Source organism: Castor canadensis, chromosome 6 (genome assembly GCF_047511655.1).
Source record: "Castor canadensis chromosome 6, mCasCan1.hap1v2, whole genome shotgun sequence".
Lineage (NCBI taxonomy): Eukaryota > Metazoa > Chordata > Mammalia > Rodentia > Castoridae > Castor > Castor canadensis.
This window is the reverse complement of record NC_133391.1, coordinates 124,379,312-124,402,905: the sequence shown is the minus strand read 5'-3', so window position 1 is coordinate 124,402,905 and position 23,594 is coordinate 124,379,312. Positions and strand designations below refer to the sequence as shown.

Genomic DNA, 23,594 nt, shown 5'->3' with positions numbered 1-23,594 from the left:
CAGAGCTTATTTCCTGATGTCTGACTCACCTAATTTCTGACGCTCTATAAATGTAAAACATTTTTAGAACATTGAATATGCTATTTTATTTTAAAACATTTTATGTAAACACTATCTGGAATCTGTAATAGTCAGCTTGGGCTGACATAACCGAATACTACAGATTGGGTGGCTTAAACAACAGTTTTTTTTTTTCTCACAGTCTGGAGGATGGGAACTCCAAGGTCAATGTATCTGCCAATTTCGTTCTTGATGAGGACTCTTCCTGGCTTGCAGATGACTGCTTTCTCCAATGTCTCCACAAGAGCAAGGGAAAGCCAGCTTTGGTGTCTCTTCCTTTTTCTATAAGGAGATAAGCCCCATTGGATTAGAGCCCCACTCTTATGACGTCATCTCACCTTTATCACCTTTATCACGTTCATCACTTCCTCATAGGCCCAAATGTAGTCACAATGGGGATTAGGGCTTCAACTTAAAAAAATATGAAAGACAATTCCATCCCTTATAGCAGAATTTATTCTAAATTACACACAATAGATCTCTGTAGCACAAAATGCAGGCCACAGTGGAAAATCACAAGAAGAGAAGAAAACACGAGACATAAAAAAAAATTAGAAAAAGGTGAATTAGTCAAGAATAGAGATTTCTTAACTGCCAACATAGATCTAAGAAGAGTAGAGTTAATATTATATTTTAAGAAATTAGGAACAACAGTACATTTAAGTAAAGCTAAACCTATGTGGTATCAATATTAGGTTCTTTGAGTGAACATCAGTAGTTTTTAAAATAGGGGAGTTTTTAAACTTTGTGTATATTCTCGTAGTAAAAAAATGTCTGGAGTCTCCTTTCATCTTTTATTGGGACGCAGTACGATTCTTGAGAAAAATACTTGAATGTTTGCTTTAGTTTCCAGATGATAATGGCCTTAGAAAATATGAAATGGTTAATTAAAAAATCTCAGATGTCGTTGTTAGGCTGTGTTATATTTTACCAAGGTGATGTCTTATTTTAGAGTCTTTGCCTCACAAGGAAGCATTCCTTTATTCTATTATTTGTTATAACAGAATAGCCCTTTTTGACAATTTCTTCCTAACTTATGGTTTTTGCTTTATTAGTACAGTTATCTTGTTAAGTTTTTCAGTTAGATCCTTTCAAACACAATGCATGGTTATGATTTATCGAGTTCAAATCTCTTAAGAATTATTTATCAAGGAAAAATACTTCCTTTTTGAAAAGCATTGCTTATATAACATGGCTACATTATAAATACACCATCAGGTCTGGAGGGAAATTCTATTAACTAAGAGACTAACGAATCTGTTATGTAGCCCTATCAAAAGGAGAAAACCACCTTGGAAAGGCTTGCACCTGCTCTTTTGGGACTGCCAAATGGGACCAGTGCCAGTTCAGAAAAGATTAAACTGAGAACTTTTAAAATGCAACAAAATCACATTAACCCAATCATGGTAGATGGTTTGAATTCAAGAAAGCAAAAGGAAAGTAATTGTTTCATGGCATTTATAATGAGACGGGAAGGAACAATAGTTGAAGATTTCATAATGATTCAAAGATGGGTTTCATGGAGAAATAATAGAAGGTTTTAAAAGTTTAGATGATTTTGAAGAATAAGAATTGGGAAATGAGCCTCAAATCTATTCCCTTAGAGTCCCCTTCTTTTGTATGTAAGTAAACAGATTTCCAAAAAACAAGCTATTTTCGTGACCGAGTATATTTAGAAAATACAGGCTAGTGAATTTAGGTTTAAACCCATTGAAAGAATACTAAACATTGGACTTGATTATACTAGAGGTTTTGCTGTTGTTTTGGGACACTGGGGTTTAAACTGGGCTTTGGCTTGCTAAGCAGGTGCTCTACCACTTGAGCCACTCTGCCAATCCTTTTTTGTGTTGAGTATTTTTGAGATAGGGTCTCATGAACTGTTTGGCCAGGGGGGCTTTGAACCGTGATCCTCCTGATCTCTGCCTCCTGAATGGCTAGGATTACAGGCATGAGCCACTTACACTCTGCTTCTTCAATTTTTTTTTTTTTAATGAGAAATTGTGAGATCTTACTGGTTTGCTACATAACTGATTGAATGTGAAAGGTCTTATGACTGAGGGCATTTACTAAATCTTTTTATGCTTCAGGATGAATTTCACTCACGATTGCGTTTTAATCGGAGAGGACTGGTTGCCATGGCAAATGCTGGTCCTCATGATAATGGCAGCCAGTTTTTCTTTACACTGGGTCGAGCAGATGAACTTAACAATAAACACACCATCTTTGGAAAGGTTAGTGTCTATCTTGAACCTATGGCTTTTTTTTTCTTCGTCAGTCTTCTATGATACATGTGACCAAGTTGTCTAACAACTGCCTTCATAAAAATATTCCCTATATTTATTTATTATTTAAAAATGATTGAATATGTTCCTATTACAGTGAACTGTAAAGGATCACCTGGATTCTTTATTGCATGTTTCCGATCAGTCATTTGTTATGACTTTAATATGTCCTTTAAAATCTTACTAGTAGTATTAATTACTATGCCATTCAGCCAATATTGTTTTTACAATTTTAGAAAGACACTTAAATAATGATATTTAGTGGTTTAAAGCTTATTAGTGATGAATTTTCTTAAATTTAAAGAAGTTGTGTTGACATTGAAAGTTTTTATTAGATATATTACTTTGAATGGTACCTGTTTAATCCCGCTCACTTTTAATGTCATACGAGGAAATGTTCTTCCTATAGAGTTTTTAACAATTCTCTTTTAAAAAAGGATTCTAAGGTTTCCTTCTCTCACGAGTATATTCCTGTTTTAATTCTTAGACATTAGCTATTCCTAGCTTATCAGCCCCCTCTGCTGGTTCAATAAGAATTGCTTTCTCATATCTTAGGCAAAACTAGATTTTGTAATGATGAAAGGAGGAAAACAAACAGTGTATTGGAAAACTGGTGTTGTTTAAAATCTTGAAAAATGTTGAATAAAAAGGAGTCACACTTGAAACCATAAAGTTAATGTTGTTCAATTCTTAACAACATGTTAGGAAGTACACATAGGCATTTTCTTTTGAGCTATTCCCAATGCAGCTTTTCTGAATAAGTTATTTTTCTGCACCATTTTTAATAATTGTTATTATATAACTTACATATTAGAGACAACATATAGTGTATAAGTTTTCAGTTGGAAAAGCCACCATTGTTGGGTCTATAACTTCTTTGACCTATTTTCTCATGTGTAGAAGGATAATGATAGCTCATATGTTTAGGTGTTTGTGTGGATTAAATGAAATAATACCTATAAAGTACTTATCACTTTGTTATTATTTGCTTATCCTATTTTACTCTAATGTCTAAATGTGTTTATGATGTTTGGAGGGAAAAATGACATTCAGTAAGGAGATTATTTAGCATTATGTTTTTACTTTTAGTAAAGCTAATATTAAGTAGATACTGAAAATTTCCTAAAAAAAGTTTATTGAGAGATTGAACCTACTTTTTCTTTTCCCTCTTAAAATGAAGATGCTTTATTTGCATTGTTTATTGCATATTTCTCATGTAATAATGTGAAATTCCCCTTTAAAAAATATTTTCCAAAGTCACCACTAATTTAAAGGATGAATACAAAAGGTTCCAATTGTATTTTGTATTTTTATTTGCTAGGTTACAGGGGACACAGTGTATAACATGCTACGACTGACAGAAGTAGATATTGATGATCAAGAAAGACCACGCAACCCACACAAAATCAAAAGTTGTGAGGTAGGAGCATGATTCTTATGTGACACAGGACTTCAATTATCATTTAAGAGGAATTGAGCATGTGTATGTTTAAACTACTAGATGATGACTTGATACTAAATTAGTATCATGACTTATTTCTTTATTTAGTCACAATTTCTGATTAAGAATTTCTGTAAATGTCACAATGTCCAGCATGACAATAATTTTTTTTAAAAAAGATTTTTTTTAAATTAAAGGTTTAAATTCAAAGGTGGAACATTAGATGATAGTTCAGTGAATGAAGGACTCAATTCATAATGGAAAGTTAGAGGAATTATTTATTTAGCCCAAAGAGGTGACTTCATAGGTAATTTAAAAATTATCCTTTATTGAGGAATCCAGGTCCTTAAGAGCATTTGATTTAGGGTCAAAACATCTAGGTTTGTTTCTCTTCCTATGTATCATTTAAATTTTCCTAAATGTTTTTCCCTTTTGTAAAATAGGGATAAGATATAATATTCTTTACTTAAAATAGCACATAGGATTCTTGGGAGGACCCATGAGGCCATGGAAGAGTAAGTACTCATGTTGTATATTTATCACCATACTAATAATTTAGACACTAATGTCAATACAATTAAATATTGGTTTAAATTTTTGTGAAATTTTAAAAATGGAATAACATTTTCAAAATATTTCTTATCATAGGTTTTGTTTAATCCTTTTGATGACATCATTCCAAGGGAAATTAAAAAGCCCAAAAAGGAGAAACCAGAGGAGGAAGTCAAGAAATTGAAACCCAAAGGCACAAAGTAATCAAAGTAGAAAGATTCTTCTTCAACTGTAAAAGTGACACTAACTTACTTGGTTTAGTTTATTTCCTTTGGTAATAATTGTTTATTAGCAGGGGATAGGCTAATTTGAACCCAGGAGATGTCAGAATTAGATGTATGGGGGTTTTATTTAAAAAAAAAAATGTTTATATAACTTAAACTTAAGCTAAAAATGTGTCATCTCAGATGTCCACATAAAATCTGTATTAGATAAATATTTTGTGTTTACTGTATCAACTATATAAATAAGTTAGTGGGAAACTTGTTTTTTGCTTGTTTTTAAATTAATATATGCTCAGTATAAAGAATTTGGAGAGTAGAGAACAGTATAAAAATATTTTTAATACGTATATTGTATAATTGCATAATTTCTTTAATTGTTTTGCTCCTTTTTTGGTGCTATTAAGAATAATTTTAACTGGATGATGGGAGTTCACACCTGTAATACTAGCTACTTGGGAGGCTGAGATCAGGAGCACTGCAATTTCAGGCCAGCCCCTGGACAAAACAGTTTGTAAGATCCCATCTCAATGGAAAAAAAAAATGGGCATGGTGGCATGCACCTGTTGCCCTGGCTTGCTAGAAGCTTAAAATAGAAGGACTGGGCAAAAAGCAAGACCCTATCTTCAAAAATGACCAGAGCAAAAAACTGTCTGCCTAGAGTGTCTGCCTCATAAGCACCAAGCCCTCAGTTCAAATCCCAAGCCCCAGTACTGCCAAGAAAAGAATAACCTGGTAAATATTTTTAAATAAAGCTGTATCATTCAGAGAATTATAGAATCCAGAATTGGATTTATTCCTGAAGATAGTTTTCCAAATAAACAAGTTTCTTTTTTAAGAGAAATTTCAGTATTTTACAACAGTACTTTTTGCATTATTAATATTTTGTTTCCTTAAGTGCAGAGTTAATTTCAACTTGCTTTTTTACTGAATTGTGGCATCATTTTAGGGATTTCACTGTACTGATAAATGTTAGATTCAGATCATTTTAAGTATAATTCTTCCACCCAGTTTGTAAGAAGCAAACCTCATTAATCTTTCTGAGCTTCAGTTGCCTCAGTGTGTAAGTTGAAGGTTATCATAAGTTCAGTACCTGGTAGTTTTGAAATTAAGTGAGAAGGAGTCTGTGCAAATACCCTGTAGTTTTATCCTTTTTTGGGGGGGGGCTATAAATTTTGGGTTGTTTTCATTTGAAGTGTAGGTTGTAGGTATTCAGAAATATTAGTTTCTTTTTTAATATATCCTAGAAAACAAGTAAATTAAGTTGCTTTTATAAACTGTCAAACGTGAGCCTGATACTTTAATAAGCAATTGATGCCATGTGACAAAATAGCTCCGAATATATCTGTACATTTGATTTTCTTTTATTCGTTGGTTTATTCATTTTGACTAACTTAGGTTTAGATAAAAGATCATTGTCATATTCATTTACAGTATTTCATCACTATGATTTATCTTGACAACAAGTTCAGGAGTTTTTTGTGTGTGTTTTATATTGTTTTGTTTTCATGCAGAGCAAATAAGTTAAGGATGATATGGTACTCAGTGATTACATGTAGATTTTGAATAAAAATTTTTTATTGTCAAGTCTTTAATCTTTCCAATATTTGAAAGAGAGAGTTAATAATTTATTTATCTTAAGAATTTTTAGTTTGAAGGATCAGAGTAGACAAAGTTTTTTGTCCCTGTAGACTTACTACTTTTTTGAGGGGGTAGGGGTCTGACAAGTTTGTGTTCCTTAATTGCTCCCCATTTGTAGTGCTCACAGGGCTCTATGTTTATTAGTTTTTCAGAAATTCCCATCCTGCTATTAATTTCAGTAAATAGCAAACGCTATTCTGTCATACTTAACTGGATACATTTAATGGCAGTGCTCAGGATGGGTTTTGGTCAGTAGTTTTGTCTAAGATATGAAACATGGGTGGTCCAAGCATTTACTCAAAATTGCAGGCCCTAGTATACTTCTACTAAAGACTAAGTAGTGTTCTCTTCTTTAAATAGAATGTTTTTCTTCTTGTTCATGTGTTCTATTGCTTTGAAAACAGGATATTTATGAATTTTGTGTAATTTTTCTTCCTAACTTTTTTTCTCTTCTTTTGATTAGAAATTTTAGTTTACTCTCATTTGGAGAAGAAGCTGAAGAAGAAGAGGAGGAAGTAAATCGAGTTAGTCAGGTAATCTCTAATTTGACCTTTGTTCTGAATTATAAAAGAAACTATCATCTATTTCTTACTTATTTTTATGTTGTCTGCTCCTGCTATAGCTGGAACAGCACATTTTACACAGTGCACACTCAGCAAGTGTAAATTAAATTGCCTTTATAAAGTACTATGTACAAATTCTGAGTTAAGTTGCCTTCTTAGGATAGTTGAATTTATTTATTTTTAAACTTGGCATTTTTTTCCTATCAGTTAAAACTAGACAATGTTTTTGTTTGTTTGTTTTAATTTGTTTTGTTTTTTGTCAGTAGTGGGGTTTGAACTCAGTACCTCACACTTGCTAGGCCAGTACTCTAATGCTTGAACCTCTAGTCCTGTTTGCTCTGGGTATTTTGGAGATAGGGTGTTGCTTTTTGTGCAGGGCAGCCTGGACCTTGATCCTTCTGTTGTTATGCTTCCCTCTGTAGCTGGGATGGCAGGAGTGAGTGTACCACCATGCCCAGCTTTTTTTCATCGAGATGGGATCTCGTGAACTTTTTGCCTGGGCTGGCTTGTAACCACCATCTTCCTGATCTTAGTACCCTTGTAGCTTGGTATGACAGACATGCACTGCTATGCCCAGCTGTTCATTGAGACAGAGTCTTGCAAACTTTTTGCTCTGGCCTCCAACTGTAATCTTCCCAATCTCAGCCTCCCAGGTAGCTAGATTCCAGGTGTGAGTCACCAATATCTGGCTTTAAAGTAAGTTTTTTAATGGTGCAACTTTATGATTCAGTTTTTAATTGTTGTTTGGCTTGTTAGATGATAGTGATTATTATCATTATTATAGTAAATAGACATAAACTAAAATTCTTACATTCATTTTAATGTTTTATATATGTGTGTGTGTGTATATATATGTATATCTATATAGTTTGCTTCATTAATTCTTATCACAGTCCTTTGAGGTTGGTGTTATTATTATAATACTCATTTTGTGAATAAATTCAAGTATAGCTAGGTTAAAATTTGTTCAAAGCTATGTAACTAGTACGTAGCTACAGCTGGGAACTGAACCCAGGTCGAACTGTAAAATCCACGTCTTTGGATTGTACACTGCCTCCTGGTCTTTTACTCCACTAATCCTTACCATGGTTTTTCTGAATTTCGTTTTTACCACAAAACCCATTGCTGAAACATCTATAGTGCCTTCCTGTTGTTTGGAAGAGATTCTGGTATTTGTACACCAAGAAACCATGTTATTTTTTTGTACACTTTGAACCATGTTCAAGGGTTTTTACTCCCAAAGGTTCTGTAAGGCCTTCCTTTTATGAAAATTAGTGTACACTGAGACTTACAGGTTAGGCTCAAAAAACTTTATCATAGTAATTAAAACTTAATAACCTAGCTTGCCTGGCTTTCTTAACATAGTCACTTATTTCGTACCAATATTAACAATGATACCATTTGCAAAGCACATTATTGTTACCCTTGTCTTATTTATCCGTGTGCTTCTAAGCATGGTTCAGGGTTATGCTGAAGTGTACGTAGTAAGCATTCTACGTACACTTCTTGATTAAAGCTAAATTAAAATGGGCATGTATTAGAAATAATTTGATCATAATTTTTCTTGCTCTTTACAGTATCCCTGAATGATCTGTTTAATACTATTTATTCAATTACCACCTGCCTGTAACCAATATTCCCCTCTGGGTGATACAAAATATTTCTTCTGAATTCTTATCCTGTGTTTAGGAAATTCAACATAAGATATTAAAACTGAGTTAATTTATTCATGAAAACCTTTCCTTATTTCCTTATAAACATCACCTATCACTCTGCCACCTTGATTTCTCAGTAGTCCTCTTTTTTTAGATGTTAATGCATTAATTAGCCTTGAATTATTTGTCATTGAAATTTGTACCTCATAAAAAGGAAAGATTTGCTATATGGATATCATGATTTTGTAGGTATATTTGTTTTCAGTCTGGGAATTACCAGGATTCACTTTCATTAATGTTGTCTAAAGATGTCAAGTTCTGCCAGGTGTTATCTATCTATATAGGTGTAATCCTATCACTTGTGAAGGGAAGGAAGGTGGATCATAAATTTGAGGCCAGCTTGGGCTGCATAGCAAGACCCTGTCCCAAAAAACAAACACCAAATCAAAACAAACAAAAAAGATGTCATGTTTCCAACCATACCCATGCCTTTCTCATAGTACTCCCACCTCCCATATTTCTGAAGTGTGCTCTCTTCTTTTTTTTTTTAATCTATACTTGTTTTTTCTTTAATATTTAGTTATACTATCATCTCCTGACTACCTCTACCTCCCTCTCTCACTAAACTCCTACCCAGACTGAGTTAGAAATGCTCTGTGATAATTTGTCTATGCCATCAAAGTACTAATAATGCTACATTATAATGATTTATTTTCTCATCTTCTAACTCTTGTTCAATATTCTCTGTCATTCCTATAATAATCATGTATACATTGATGTTTAATTGCTTATTCCAGGACAGATATATCATTAGGATATAGTGGAATCAGAATTTTGGACTTTGGCTTTTATAGCTTTTTCTTTTTTTAGTACTAGGGCCTCACTCGTACAAGGCAGGTGTTCGTTCTACCACTTGAGCCACTCTGTCAGCCCTTCTTTTTGTATTGGGTATTTTCAAGATAGGGTCTCCGAACTGTTTGCCTAGGCTGGCTTCAAACTGTGATCCTCCTGATATTTGTCTCCTGAGTAGCTAGGCTACAGTCATGAGTCACCAGCATCAAGCTTTCTTTCTTTTTTTGATGGTACTGGAGTTTGAACTTAGGGCTTTCTGCTTGCCCTACAGCTTTTTAAGTCTCTAATATGATTGTGGATGCCGCAGAAGCTGTCTTTCCTCCAACAAGACACTGCCAAGAAATTTATTGGTAGTACAGTTTTCTGGGTGGAAGGTAGATAACTATGCTCAAGTAAGTTTTGCTCATAATCACTTTGAGATGGACTCTAGTAGGAAGTTTGTTTGTTTTTTTTTTTAATTTGTAACAAAAACTTTTAAATGTTCAAAGCTTACCTTCCTTCTGCTTTCTACTATATAAAGTAGAAAAAAAGATGTTTAAATTATACTGAATATTGTGAACTTTTACTCCAAAAGCCATTTGTGTTTGCTGTAAGATTGCAATGTGAAAGAACATCACCAAGATAACTCTGACTTGCTCTTAAACCTGAGAAACACTTCCAACACTTTACAAGATCTAAGTAAAATATTTCCTCTCTGCCAAGAAAGTTACAGCCCACATTATCAAATAAGTATTAGTATCCTAGTATTGTGTCATAGTATTTCTTTCATCTGACTCTAACAGGTGTGGGGGTGAGGGGTGCAGTGTGATAAAATTGCTGTCACACATTCATATCTCTAGGCTCACTTACCTGTCTTTTCTCCAGCTGTCTCCAGCTTGTTCTGGTCAAGGACAAAACTCCTTATCTTTTTTCCTCCATAATTCATTTTGTTTCCTGGTATCAGTATCCTTCAAAGAACTTTGGATTCAGTTCTGACTTTTCTGGGTTTTTTTTTTTTTTTTCCCATTACATCACCAGTTAGTTGCAATGTCCTAGCAAGCTTTTATCAAAGAAATATCTGAAATTAATTTTTTAACTTTTAATGTGCTACTTTCCTTGATGAAGTCTTCCTTATCTCTAGCCTGGGTATTTCAGTAGTCCTACTCACAGGCCTCCTGTCTTCCTTATCTTTATTCCTTCCATTCATGACTACCAGAATGGCCTTCTTGAAGCTTAAGATGCTACCCTTGCTCTTTGTTAACTATAAAAATAACACCAGATTCCTTGAAACTTTTCTAGCCTCTGCTTTCATGACTTCCCTTCACCTAACCCTTTAGCTTAGTTCTTCTTAAACTTCCCTGTTGGTAAAATCACTTGAGAACTTTTTAAATTGTGAGATTCTTAGTGCCCATCTCAGACCCACAGAATCAAAAATTCCAAGGAAGGGTCTTGGAAAGCTGTACTTTCAATGAATTTTCTGGAATTCATACCTGGGAAATGTTGGAAACACTGCAGTAACAGATCTGAATGGTTTGCTGTTCTCCGTATGTGGCTTGTCTTTTCTCCTTTCTTGTACCTTTGTTCATGTTCCTTTTACTGTGTGAAATGTCCCACACCATTTCTGGATTTCAAAATAATATTTATTTTCAGCACTCAAAATATCTTTTCTAAATGTCTTTCCTAGTTTTTCTTACTATTTTCTTTTTGTAACTTAACATTTGCCTTTCCTGTGTTACTTTACATTTTCCTTTTTAAAACATCTTTTTCACTTTATTATATAAGAAGCATATGACTGTGTTCTCATTGTGTACTACAATATTACACCCTTTACTTTCTGCCATATTAATTGTGTAGAATCCTGGGATGCAAGCTCTTTGAAGATAGATTCTGTTCATTTTTGAATGACAGTGTGTTGGAGTAGAAATAGCTTGGATTTGGGATCATACAAACTCATATGGCAACTTCACTTTCCACTAATACTATGTGACCTTGGATAACTTCATCTTTCTGTGTCTCAGTTTTTCTCTTTGTAACATAGAAATAATCTGTACCAGTTAGAATTATGAAGTAAGGATATGGATATGCTTTATTAAGGTACATTATGCAATGTAGAAAAATGTCTTTGAAAGTCAAATATCTTAAAATAGAGCAATATACTGCACAGCCCAGCCTTCTGAGGTAGGATGCCAAAAGTTTGGCATAATTGGCATAGTGTCCTTCCTGAAGGTCTTTGATAATAGCTTGAGCAACCTTTGAGAACATGGTGTACACCTGTACATTATGACTTACCAACAACCCATTCTACACACGGAATTCTGCACATTGCAGAATCTCTGACCTCAGAATTTAATTGTTTGTCCACTTTATGTCATGAATGAATGATTAGCCTAGTTTGAGCAAACAGATCAAGAAAATTGTTGAAATTTACTAGCCTGGAGGAAAGGACTTGCTTTAGAGTGCATCAGATAGATTCTTGAGAAAACCCAAATAGAAGTATATTTTTGTTTATTTTGTTTATATGCAGGTCTTACAACTATGAGCATGCCTCAAATACATTTTACCTTTCTGGTAAAGTGAAATCTTTGTAAAAAAAAAAAAAAAAAAGAAAAAAAGAAAAGCTAAACTGAATATTACAAAAGTATGACCAGTATAGGTTTTTAAAAAATTTAGCCTTACTATTTTTAAATGTATAAAATAACTAGAACTGAAGCCAAGCAAGTGACTTTTTTTAAAATGACTTAAGAACAATTTGCAGTTTTAGTGGTTGCATGAAATTAAATATTTCTAAAAGGCTTAAAAATAATTTTTGATTATTCATTTGCTTCTTTTTTCAATGAGCCCATAGTGCTAAGCTTTATTCCAGAACCTGTCTGACTGATCATAAATTAATAATTGGTACAGTCTGAATTGAGGCTTTACTTTATGTGTGAGGAGAAATTAGATAGAATCCCCTGTGGTTTATGGTTATCAGTGTGGGATTACAGACACTCCTTTACCCCCACTCACTTATTCATGAAAAGGTGTCTCTCCCACATGGGTTAACTTTCCTTCATTATTTATTTCAGTGTCTTTCTAGTACTTGATAAAATCTCTTTAGAATCATAGAATTTTATAGCTGAAAGGGATCTAGTCCAACTTCCTTTCTTTATAGATGAGGAAACTGAGACTCTGTTAAGTGACTTTCCAGACTGACTTCATTTCCTCTTTGATAGGACTGCATGATAGAGGCATGCCATAATCATATCTTGGGTTCAGAAAAGCATACTGTGAGACTCTCTCATGATATTCTTGTGGGTAAAGTAAAGAAATATGATCTGGGAGATAATGCAGTCAGATAGATTTGTAGCTAATTGAATACTTCTGCCCAAATGGTGCTTTCTTGTTAATCTGTGCCTGATTTTTTGAACTAGTAAGGTGAAATGTAATAGGAGTGTGTGCAAATTCTATACTTTCATTCATTAAAATCAGCTGAGTAGATATGATTTAACAATCCCTGGTTGAATTATAAAGAATAAGTCTCTGGGATAAGGAATTTAACATTCCCCACATTATTTGGATCACATTTACAACACTTTGCTCAGTTCTAAATACATTTAAGAAAGATATTGACAAACTAGATGCATCCAGAGAAAGGGAGGTGATGAGGAGGATGGGGGTGATGCCTCAAGTCACTTCACATAGGGAAGAGTTGAGGAACAAGTTAAACTTTGGAGAAGTGAAAATATTACCTTAACCTTCAGTTATTTGAAGGATTTTATCTAGGAGATCCCTCTCTACATACTGCTTTCTTAAGTAATATTTTCATTCAATGTCTATATTGATTTAAGGTTCATTCGTGAATTCTATGTATAACTTATACACAATTATTAGAAAATGTTTTCCAAGTAAAAGCTTACCATTGGACATGTAGTTTTCATGAGGCACATTAAGCAGTAGATTCATTACAAAAGTATTTCAGTAGCCAGCTTTTAATACAATAGTTGACTTGTGCCTGTTCACAGTGATATAAATAATATTTCTGTCACTACAAGACATGTTAACATTTTACTTCAAACTCAGAGTTATAGAAGGGCTTTTTCTCACCCAGAAAGTGTTATATTGGTAGATAATTCTCCACTTTTAAAGATAAATAAGAATGTTTTGTGCTATTCTAGTTTATCTTATGAAATTAAACTTTTCCCCTAAGTTGGGAGGTTGCTATGGTATGGAGAGTCCTGCTAGTCATTAAGCACAGAGATTGTCAGAATATTAGTTTAATTTATAAAATTTTTCTGCTGCATCAAATTTTGTGCAACTTCAATTTACTTATCTTTCTAGTTGTTTATAGTTAATGATCTTAAAAAATATATTAACATACTTTATTTGTTTTTTATTACTATTATAAAATTGCCACGTATTTTTTAGCGTGAAACAAAACAAACTTAGTATCCTATTCTAGTGGAGGTCAGAAGTCTGAAATAGCCTTCACTGGGCCAAATATCCATATGTTGGCAGAGCTGCCTTCTTTGAGGAGATTCTAGAGAGAATTCATTCCCTTGCCTTTTCCAACTTCTAGATACTTTCTGTATCCCTTGGTGTGGCCCCTTTCTCCATCTTTAAAGACTAGTAAACTCTTTCTCTCATTGTATCACCTTAAAACCAACTCTCTTGTCTTTCTCTTCTACTTTTAAGGACCCTTATGATTACACTGGATTCACTTTGATAATCCACAATAATCTCCCTATCTCAAAATCTTTAATATATCTACATAGTTCCCCTTGCCATGTAAGATAGCATATTCACAGGTTCTGGAACATGGACATTGGGGGCCAAATTCTGCCTTTTAATCTATATCTAAACTAAGCCATATAATGTAACTAAACTATATGATGTATATGTAATAATAGGACTTGCTTGTTCATTTATAGTAATTCAGGTATGGGTTGAGCAGTTTGCAGTGATCTCACAGAAATTCCTGCATTAGGTAGGAGAATAGATTAAGTTACCTCTGAAATTCCTTTATTTTTTTAGCTAAGGAGAAGGAAAGAGGCAGTAGGAGGAGAAGAGGAAGAGGAAGAGGGCCTATGTATTTATAGAAATTGACACCCATGTGATTGTGGGAACTGGCAAAGCCAAATACATAGAGTAGGCCAGCAAGCTGGAAACATAGGAATAGTTAATGAGTATGAAATCTTCAGGGTGGAAACTCAAGGCAAGATTTGTATGTTGTGGCCTTAAGGCAGAATTGCTTCTTTGGGAATCCTCAGACTTGCTCTTAAAGTCTTCAGTTGCTTAAATGAAGCTCACTCACATTATGGAGGGTAACTCAAAGCCCACCCATTTAGATGTCAAAAAAAAATCATGCAACATGTAGACTGGTGTTAACTAAATAATTAAGTTCCATGACCTCGATTGGTTGCCCATAAAATTTACTATCACACAAGAGTTAGAGGTTGAGTCCCAGACCTTCTATATTCTTGGCCAGTGTTATTCTTCTGTACTACCATGTGTCTTTCTTTCTTAATTTCCTTTCTTTCTTTCTCACTCACTCCCTCCCTCTTGTACTCCATTTAGTTCCTGCTGTTTTGTTACTTCTTTGTTCTTTATTATGAAGTTCCAGATAATATAATTTTCCTTTGATGTTCATTTTTAGATTTATAGACAGTTAGTTTTTAGTTTTCTGTGGAGCATCTTACATTGCATTCACTAAGTATATTTAGTATTTTTTTTCAGCAGCTAAAACCTTTAGCCAAATAAGAACCTCAAAACGGGTTATTGAAAGAGAATTGGCATTACAGAAAAAGTCAGATTTCATTTTCACTCTTTGGGACTGTCTTCTAATTTCTTCAGTTCTTCCATTTGTTTTCTCTGCCTGCAGGATGTAGTTTACTATAGTAGGGAGGGAGGCCTAAAGAATTGGTTTTGATCATATACTTCCATACTAATTCAATTTAAAAAGTTAATTAAAATTTGGAATGGAATGATTATTCATATTAGTTTACATGTTCCTCCTGTTGTCAAATCTTACTTTAAATTACTGTGAAACAAGTTTGCTCTTTTTCCTTTAAGCTGTTTAAAGAAGTTTTGGTAGATAAACTTCCTTTTCTTTTTTTTTTTTTTTTTAAGACAAGGTCTTGCTATGTAGCTCAGGCTGGTCTCTTTGAACTCAAAGTCCCTCTTGCCTCAGCATCCCAAGTTTTGGGATTATAGATGTATGCTTCCATGGTTGGCAAGAATCTTTATTTTTTTGTTTTAAAGTAATTATTTTAAATTGGCAAATAAAGATCATATATATTTATCATGTACAATGTGATGTTTTAAAATAATGCATACATTGTAGACAGGCTAAATCAAGCTAATTAACATAAACATTACTTCACATATCATTTTTTTGTGATGAGAACACTTAAAAATCACTCCATGATTTTCAAGAGTTTTAAAAAATAATTCAATTAACAATTATAAACTAATGTTTACAAATAAAATAATATAGCTCATTAATGGAGCAAGAACTTACAGACTTGAATAATATACTTTCTACTGCTATTTATTTGTGTTAACTCTCATTTGGTCAGGAATAGAGGGTCAGAGGCCAACTCTGGCTGTGATGCTTATGGTTGTGATTCCAGGAGGTAGCCAGGTAGGAAGAACTCATAAGGGAATAGTTCTTAAAAGTATACAAAGATAGCCTGATGGCTAGAAATGTGGAAGGAGGAAATGTTAGATATTCAAGTGTTGTTATGCTTTAGGCCATTTTACGTTCACTGTACACTTTTGCACAAGTTTAATTCTGTGAAATAGTCAAGGCTTCTATTCCCATTTTGTAGGCAAGCGTTCTGACATCTGACAAGGTCATTGTTTCCATTAAATGGTACAAGTTTAGACTAAAACTTGTAAGCTTATGGAATACTACATTTTGAAACTCTTGGCTCAACTACTACCTTTCTTAATTATTGTTTATGTTGTTGTCGTGAGACGGTCTCAAGATGTTAACCCAAATCGGTCTCGGCCTCTAGGGCTCACATAATCCTCCCACTTCAGCCTTTCCGATAACTGTGACTACACAGGACTGTAGGCATATATACCATGTCTGGCTTTCTTCTTGTCCTGTGTTCTTTCTACTGTACCACCTTTGGATTTTTTGAACATTTTTTTTAACCAGTTTTCATAGTTGGACAGAGAGAGTATCAAGTAATTAGTTTACATTTTGACTTTTTATTGCTCCTTAGTTTTAATAAAGGTTGTAGAGTTAGAGTATAGATTAATTGCATAATTCAGATTCTATGACTTTTTAAAACTATAAATAAAAGTATATTTACCAGGACTATTTTAAAAAGACTTTTTGTTTTTTCTTGTAAAACTGGACTATACCCATGTTTTAATTGATTACATCTTTAAAATGTAGAGAACTCCATGTTAATCCAGAAATTTTTTAATCAGTTGTTTTTGTCATGGAAGTATATTTCCTAAGGTTTATATCTGCCTCAGAATAAAACCTGTCAAGTTTAAGAACTGTTTTCAAAATTAACAGTGGGGCATGTGGCCAAATTTGAAGTTTCCCCCCGAGTAGTGTAAGATGGGGATTGCAGCTCTGAAATCTGGCTAGTGCTCTGGGTCTATAGGGGCCTAAAGGATGAGAAAAGTTGATACATTTAGGTTTTTGGTTTGCCAGTACCAGACAAACCTGATTTAAATCCTTGATCCTGTTCTACTGATTAGCTTTGTGGTACCCTCCACCCCCTCACCCCAGTAAATTTCTCAGTCTCTCTAACCATCTGTAAAATGGGGCTGGTAATGCCTACGTCGTGAACTTTAATTTCAGGGGAAGGAGAATGAGGGGTAGGAATGTTTTCTGTACTGCAGTGTCTGGTGCAAAGTATATGCTTAATAAATTAAAATAATAACAGCACTAGTAGTTTTATAGTTCTACCTCCTATAGTAACTTCCTATGCTGTTCCTATAGCAAAGCCTTCTTATGCCTGTTTCTGTACTAAAATGTAAACTTCCTGAGAGCATAAACTTTGAAATTAAAGCACTTAATAAATATTTAGTCCCTGATGAATGTTCCCATGCTTGAGAGACTCTTCTAAGTATCTTGTTTTCCATTTATTAAATAGCACCTGGCAGATGCCCTCATCTGTTTTCTTGGGTACATTTTTAAAAGTGATTCAATGCAATGCAGACAGTATATTTGAAGAATAATAGTGTGCATTTATTTCAAATTACTTTTGTGATCTAGGTTCTCATATATGGATCATAAAAATTAATTAGCTGCATGTGAATCATGAGGATTTAGTGCTTATATTTGGTTATCAACAGACTTATTTTTAATTATGTATCACTGTTTGAAAGAAAAGATGTTTCTAAAGTAGTGTTTTTGGTAGGGCATGGCTATATTCCTTGTATTCGGAGGTTGAGGCAGAAGGATATGTTCGAAGCCAGCCTGGGCTACAAAATGAGACCCTGACTCAAAAAAAAAATTTTTTAATAAATAAGTAAAATAAGATCATATTTTCAGTCAGTGGTAGAACTCTCATTTCTAAAACTTTAGTTTATACTGAACTTTTTAGGGACACATCTTTTGTTAGACATATTATGCCACTACTAGATTTTATGTAAGTATGTTAGCTTATCTTTTTGGAAGATTGTTTATTTCCCTACTCCTGATTATACTCTATGTTCCTTTCAGAGCATGAAGGGCAAAAGCAAAAGCAGTCATGACCTGCTTAAGGATGACCCACATCTCAGTTCTGTTCCAGCTGTGGAAAGGTTAGTGTGGTGCCAGTGCGATCTTATTTTCAGGCTCATATCATTTTGCTGCTCCTTTATCAGCAAATAGAGCTCAAAGTCAAAAATTTAAAACCCAGCCAAAAAATTAAAGACACATTTTGATAATAGAGGTAGAGAGCTTTCAGCGTGGTGGAGAGAAGGCATTGTAATTATTTTCTCTCTTCTTGCTGGCTACCTCTGTTGAGTTGATTGCATGTAATATTCTAAGGTTTTTAAATATTCTTAATCTAAGCACTGAAAGCCATTTGCTTTAACAGCTGAATACTTAATTCCAACTTGTATTGCTAAATTTTTCATTGGCGCATTCTTGTCTCAGTTGGTATCATGAGTAAGCAAATCAGAATGCAAGGTTATCAGGAAAAATCACCACGTTTTGGGCTAAGTACTCAGTCCAAACTGTCACATACTTTCAGGGGTTAACAAAAAGTTGTCTTACTGTCTTTGTTGCTTCTCTTTGAAAAGAAAAGATATGTTGGTGTTAAATATAATTGAACATGATACATTGGGCCAGTGTCTCAAGGGGGAATTGAATACTATTGTACTGAGTTTAGATCATTTTCAAAAACACTATTTCAAAATGTCTTTTCTTAAAAGTATCTTTTTATTTGAAAGATTTAGTCTCTTTAGCTAGAGTACTTCAAGCCATTAGAAGAAGTTGTTTTCTGCAGACAAAATAGCCTTATTGGTTATTTTATTGGTTTTCTTAAAACATTTGCTTTAAAAAAAAAAAAAAAAAATCAGTGAATTCACATGACTGTTAATGGAGCACACCTCTTACTCTATAAAAATTGACTCCCTTTTAGGATATGTCCATCTGCTCTTCCATTTGAGATTATATGAAAAAATTTTCAATACACAATAATAAATAATCCCAGCAAACTAGTCTAAATTTTTGGAATATTAAATAATTTTGTTAGTTTCACTTTGAAGCTAAAATTTATTTTTTTACTTATGTTTTGTAGTGAAAAAGGTGATGCAACAGGAGATTTAGATGATGTGAGTATTCATTTTAGTATAAATGCAGCTTGACTTTATAGAAAGTTCAAATTGTTACAATATACTAAATTATTTTTTCTTTAAAAATAACATTTTATAATTATGCAAAAAGTTTTGAAAAAAAAATCATTGGTTTTGGTTTAGAATATGTCCTCCCAAGTAAGTGTGTGCATATGTTTTCCTACAAAATTGGAATCTCATATATAAATTTCTAGTCTACTTTTTTTTCCTCTCACATAACTTTATGTGAATACTCTAAATTTAGATGTTATAATTTTGTGTTATTATGTTAAAGTTTAAATGTGCATGAGTGGGCTTCCTACATGACCATGGGAAATGCTTAGGTCAGTCATTTATAACAGCATGCCTTGTTTGTACACACATTTTAGAAGATTCTCCTTCAAGACTGTAAGCTATCTTTATTAGTTGTACTGGGTAACAATGCTTAAAAAACAAGGAAGATTTTTCTTTTAATTTGTGAAAGATAACATTTTTTGAGTTATACAAAGATAGTTTTATGTAAGAACATACTGATCTGTGCATTGTATAATTCAATAGGATGTATGTAACTTTCCACTTATAGACACAAAACAGGCCAGAATTTTTGCTCTCATATAGTATTTTCCTTAATTGTGTGAGAAACAATAAGTATATATATACATAACTGCTTTGGAAAGTAAGCCAGGGAAGGGAAAGGAAGTAGAAGGGTGATTCTGCTGTTTAATAGGGTGAGCAAAGAAAGCTTCACTGAGAGGACAGCATATGAGCAAAGAACTGACGGAGAGGAAAGAGCAAGAGTGTGGATGTCTAGAAGGATGTTTCAGGCTGGAAAGAACAACTCCAAACTTGGCTAACGTTGCTGGGCTGGAGTCGTAGAAAATTATGTCAGGGAGAGGGTAGAAATTGTGAATCTGTTTCAGAGTTTTCAGAAGAGTTAAGATTGCTTTGACTTTGATTATAGGAATAAATGTCAACTTCTGCACTATACCTCTTCTACTCGAGTTAATCCTTGGTTGATATCAGTATGGTGGGCAAATGGCTCCAGAACCACACTTTCCGCTAGGATAAGAACAAGAATGGAGATAGACACAATATTCTGGGTGCTACAGAGGGAGCAGTCTGGGTTATATAGAGGAACTGGGTAGGAATTCAACAAACTACCCTTCCTAGGGTATCCCATACTTACATGGTTAGCCTAGAACAGACTCCAGGGTTTTCTCATCTGGAGCAGATTCTTCAAAACAAAACAAACCTGGCCTAGATATACAGTGAGAAGAGTCTAAGATGTACCTCTGGACATGAAAAGGGGAGATAGAAAGCCTACCAAATACTCAATTTCTGGTTTTTTTACAGGATGGAGAAGATGAAAGTGGGGAACATGACGAATACATTGATGATGATGAGAGGAACCTGATGAAAGAAAGAATTGCAAAAAAATTAAAAAAGGACATAAGTGGGAATGTGAAATCAGCTGGAGAGGGAGAAACAGAGAAGAAATCAGTTAGCCGCAGGTGAGTCAACTGCTGTGCTTTTGGGTGTCAGAGCTTGTATCTTTTCATACTTCATTTCAACTAAGATTGAGTCCTCTGTTCAACTAGTTTTTTAAATTACCATTTTTGATAGTGTTTGATAAATGGGACAGTTGTCCAAATTGACCTATTTGGGTGCCCAAAAGAAAATAGATAAGCCTTAAAGTATATAGCAGTGTTCTTTTTTGTTTTGTTTTTTTTTTAAATGTTCCCATAAGCTCTTTATTTTTTTTTTTTTCTTTTATTCACATGTACATACATTGTTTGGGTCATTTCTCCCCTCTCTTCCCCCTTCCCCCTTCAGTTCCAGGCAGGTCCTGTTCTGCCTTTATCACTAGTTTTGTTGAAGAAAAGAGACAAGCCTAATAAGGAAGACAAAGCGTTTTTGCTAGTTGAGTTGAGGACAGCTATACAGAAATATTCCTAGCATTGCTTTCATGTACATGTGTTATGACCCATGTTGATTCATCTCTAACTGATCTTTACCCTGGTTACTGATCCCCTTCTCATGATAGCCTTTGTTGCTTCAAGGTTTCTATATTAGCTCCTCTAGAGTGGGGACATCAAACGCATTCATGCTTTGGGTTTTCTGCCTATTTCTGTATCACCCAAATGCCAAATGTGCTCTCCCCATATCATGTGATCCAAGTCCAACCACATTGCTGCATTTGCCCCAGATCTAAAGTCCTCATATGAGGGAGAACATATGATTTTTGATCTTCTGAGTTTGGCTGACCTCACTCAGAATGATGTTCTCTAGTTCTATCCATTTACCTGCAAAGGATAAGATTTCATTCTTCTTCATGGCTGAGTAAAATTCCATTGTGTACAATTACCACATTTTCTTGATCCATTCATCAATAGTGGGGTGTCTTGGTTGTTTCTGTAACTTGGCAATAAACATGGGTGTGCAGGTGCCTCTGGAGTAATCTGTGTTGTATTTCTTTAGGTATATCCCCAGGAGAGGGATTGCTGGATCATATGGCAGATCTATGTTTAGATTTTTAAGGAGTCTCCAAATTTTTTTCCAGGGTGGTTATACCAGCTTGCATTCCCACCAGCAGTGGATTAGGGTTCCTTTTTCCCCACATCCTCGCTAACACCTGTTGTTGTTGGTGTTTTTGATGATGGCTATTCTAACAGGGTTGAGGTGGAATCTTAGTGTAGTTTTGATTTGCATTTCCTTTATGGCTAGAGATGTTGAGCATTTTTTCATGTGTTTTTTGGCCATTTGAATTTCTTCTTTTGAGAAAGTTCTATTAAGTTCAGTTGCCCATTTTTTAATTGGTTCATTGATTTTAGGAGAGTTTAGTTTCTTAAGTTCCCTGTATATTCTGGGTTATTAGTCCCTTGCCTGATGTATAGCTGGCACATAATTTTTTCCCACTCTGTGGGTGATCTCTTCAGTTTAGAGACCATTTCTTTTGTTGTGCAGAAGCTTTTTGATTTTATGAAGTCCCATTTGTCCATCCTTTCTCTTAGTTGCTGGGCTGGTGAGGTTGTATTTAGGAGGTCCTTGCCTATACCTGTTAGTTCCAGAGTGTTTCCTGCTCTTTCCTGTAGTAACTTCAGAGTTTCAGGTCTGATATTTAGGTCCTTGATCCATTTTGAGTTGATACTAGTACAGGGTGATAGACACGGATCTAGTTTCAGTTTCTTGCAGATGGATAACCACTTTTCCCAGCAACATTTGTTGAAGAGGCTGTCTTTTCTCCACCATATGTTTTTGGCACCTTTGTCAAAAATGAGCTGGGTATAGTTGTGTGGATTCATATCTGGCTCTTCTATTCTGTTCCACTGGTCTTCATGTCTGTTTTTATGCCAGTACCATGCTGTTTTTGCTATTGCTTTGTAATATAGTTTGAAGTTGGGTATTGTGATACCTCCAGCATTGGTTTTTTGCTGAGTATTGCCTTGGCTATTTGCAGTCTCTTGTGTTTCCAAATGAACTTTAGAGCAGATTTTTCTATCTGTGTGGTGAAAGTCATTGGAATTTTGATGGGAATTGCATTAAACATGTAGATTGCTTTCAGTAGTATAGCCATATTTACTATGTTGATTCTACCGATCCATGAGCATGGGAGATCTTTCCATCTTCTGTAATCTTCCTCTATCTCTCTCTTCAGGTGTTTATAATTCTCCTTGTAGAGTTCATTCACATTTTTGTTAAATTTACTCCTAGGTATTTGATTTTTGGGGGGGGCTATTGTGAGTGGAATTGTTTCCATATGTTCTCAGTTTGTTTGTTGTTGGTGTAAAGAAAAGCTAATGATTTTTGTAGGTTGATTTTGTATCCTGACACCTTACTGTAGCTGTTTATGGTGTCTAAGAGTTTTTGTGTGGAGTTTTTTGGGTCTTTAAGGTATAGGATCATATCATCTGCAAATAAGGATATTTTGACTGTTTCTTTACCTATTTGTATTCCTTTTATTTCTTCTTCTTGCCTAATTGCTCTAGCTAGGAATTCCAGTACTATGTTGAATACGAGTGAGGATAGTGGGCACCCTTGTTTCGTTCCTGATTTTAGGGGGAATGGTTTCAGTTTTTCACCATTAAGTATGATGTTGGCTGTAGGTTTGTCATAAATAGCCTTTACAATGTTGAGGTACATTCCTTCTCTTCCTAATTTTCTTAGAGCTTTAATCATGAACTGGTGTTGGATCTTGTCAAAGGCTTTTTCTGCATCTATTGAGATGATCAAGTGGTTTTTGTCTTTGCTTCTATTGATGTGCTGTGTTAAATTTATAGATTTGCGTATGTTGAACCACTTCTGCATACCTGGGATGAAGCCGACCTGGTCATGGTGTATGATCTTTCTGATGTGTTCTTGGATTTGGTTTGCCATTATTTTATTAAGGATTTTTGCATCAATATTCATTAAGGAAATTGTCCTATAATTCTCCTTTTTGGAGGTGTCTTTGTCTGGTTTTGGGATGAGAGTAATATTGAATGAGTTAGGCAGTGTTCCTTCCCTTTCTATTTCGTGGAACAGTTTAAGAGAGTTGGTATTAGTTCTTCTTTAAATGTCTGATAGAATTCAGCAGTAAATCCATC

The 23,594-nt window shown here is 34.3% G+C and overlaps 1 protein-coding gene across 4 annotated transcripts in view; it reads left to right on the top strand.

The window, feature by feature from the left end:
- Positions 1-23,594, top strand: part of Cwc27 (CWC27 spliceosome associated cyclophilin) — a 203,475-nt gene that overhangs the window by 13,644 nt on the left and 166,237 nt on the right. For all 4 annotated transcript variants that reach the window (XR_012449160.1, XM_074077406.1, XM_020160397.2 and 1 more), the window contains exons 4-10: positions 2,148-2,291; positions 3,664-3,762; positions 4,432-4,535; positions 6,661-6,730; positions 17,915-17,994; positions 18,978-19,011; positions 20,365-20,522. Coding sequence is in view for 3 of the 4 variants with exons in the window: in XM_074077406.1 (XP_073933507.1) it covers positions 2,148-2,291; positions 3,664-3,762; positions 4,432-4,535; positions 6,661-6,730; positions 17,915-17,994; positions 18,978-19,011; positions 20,365-20,522 (689 nt within the window). In the remaining variant the exon portion in view is untranslated. The remainder of the gene's footprint in view (positions 1-2,147; positions 2,292-3,663; positions 3,763-4,431; positions 4,536-6,660; positions 6,731-17,914; positions 17,995-18,977; positions 19,012-20,364; positions 20,523-23,594) is intronic.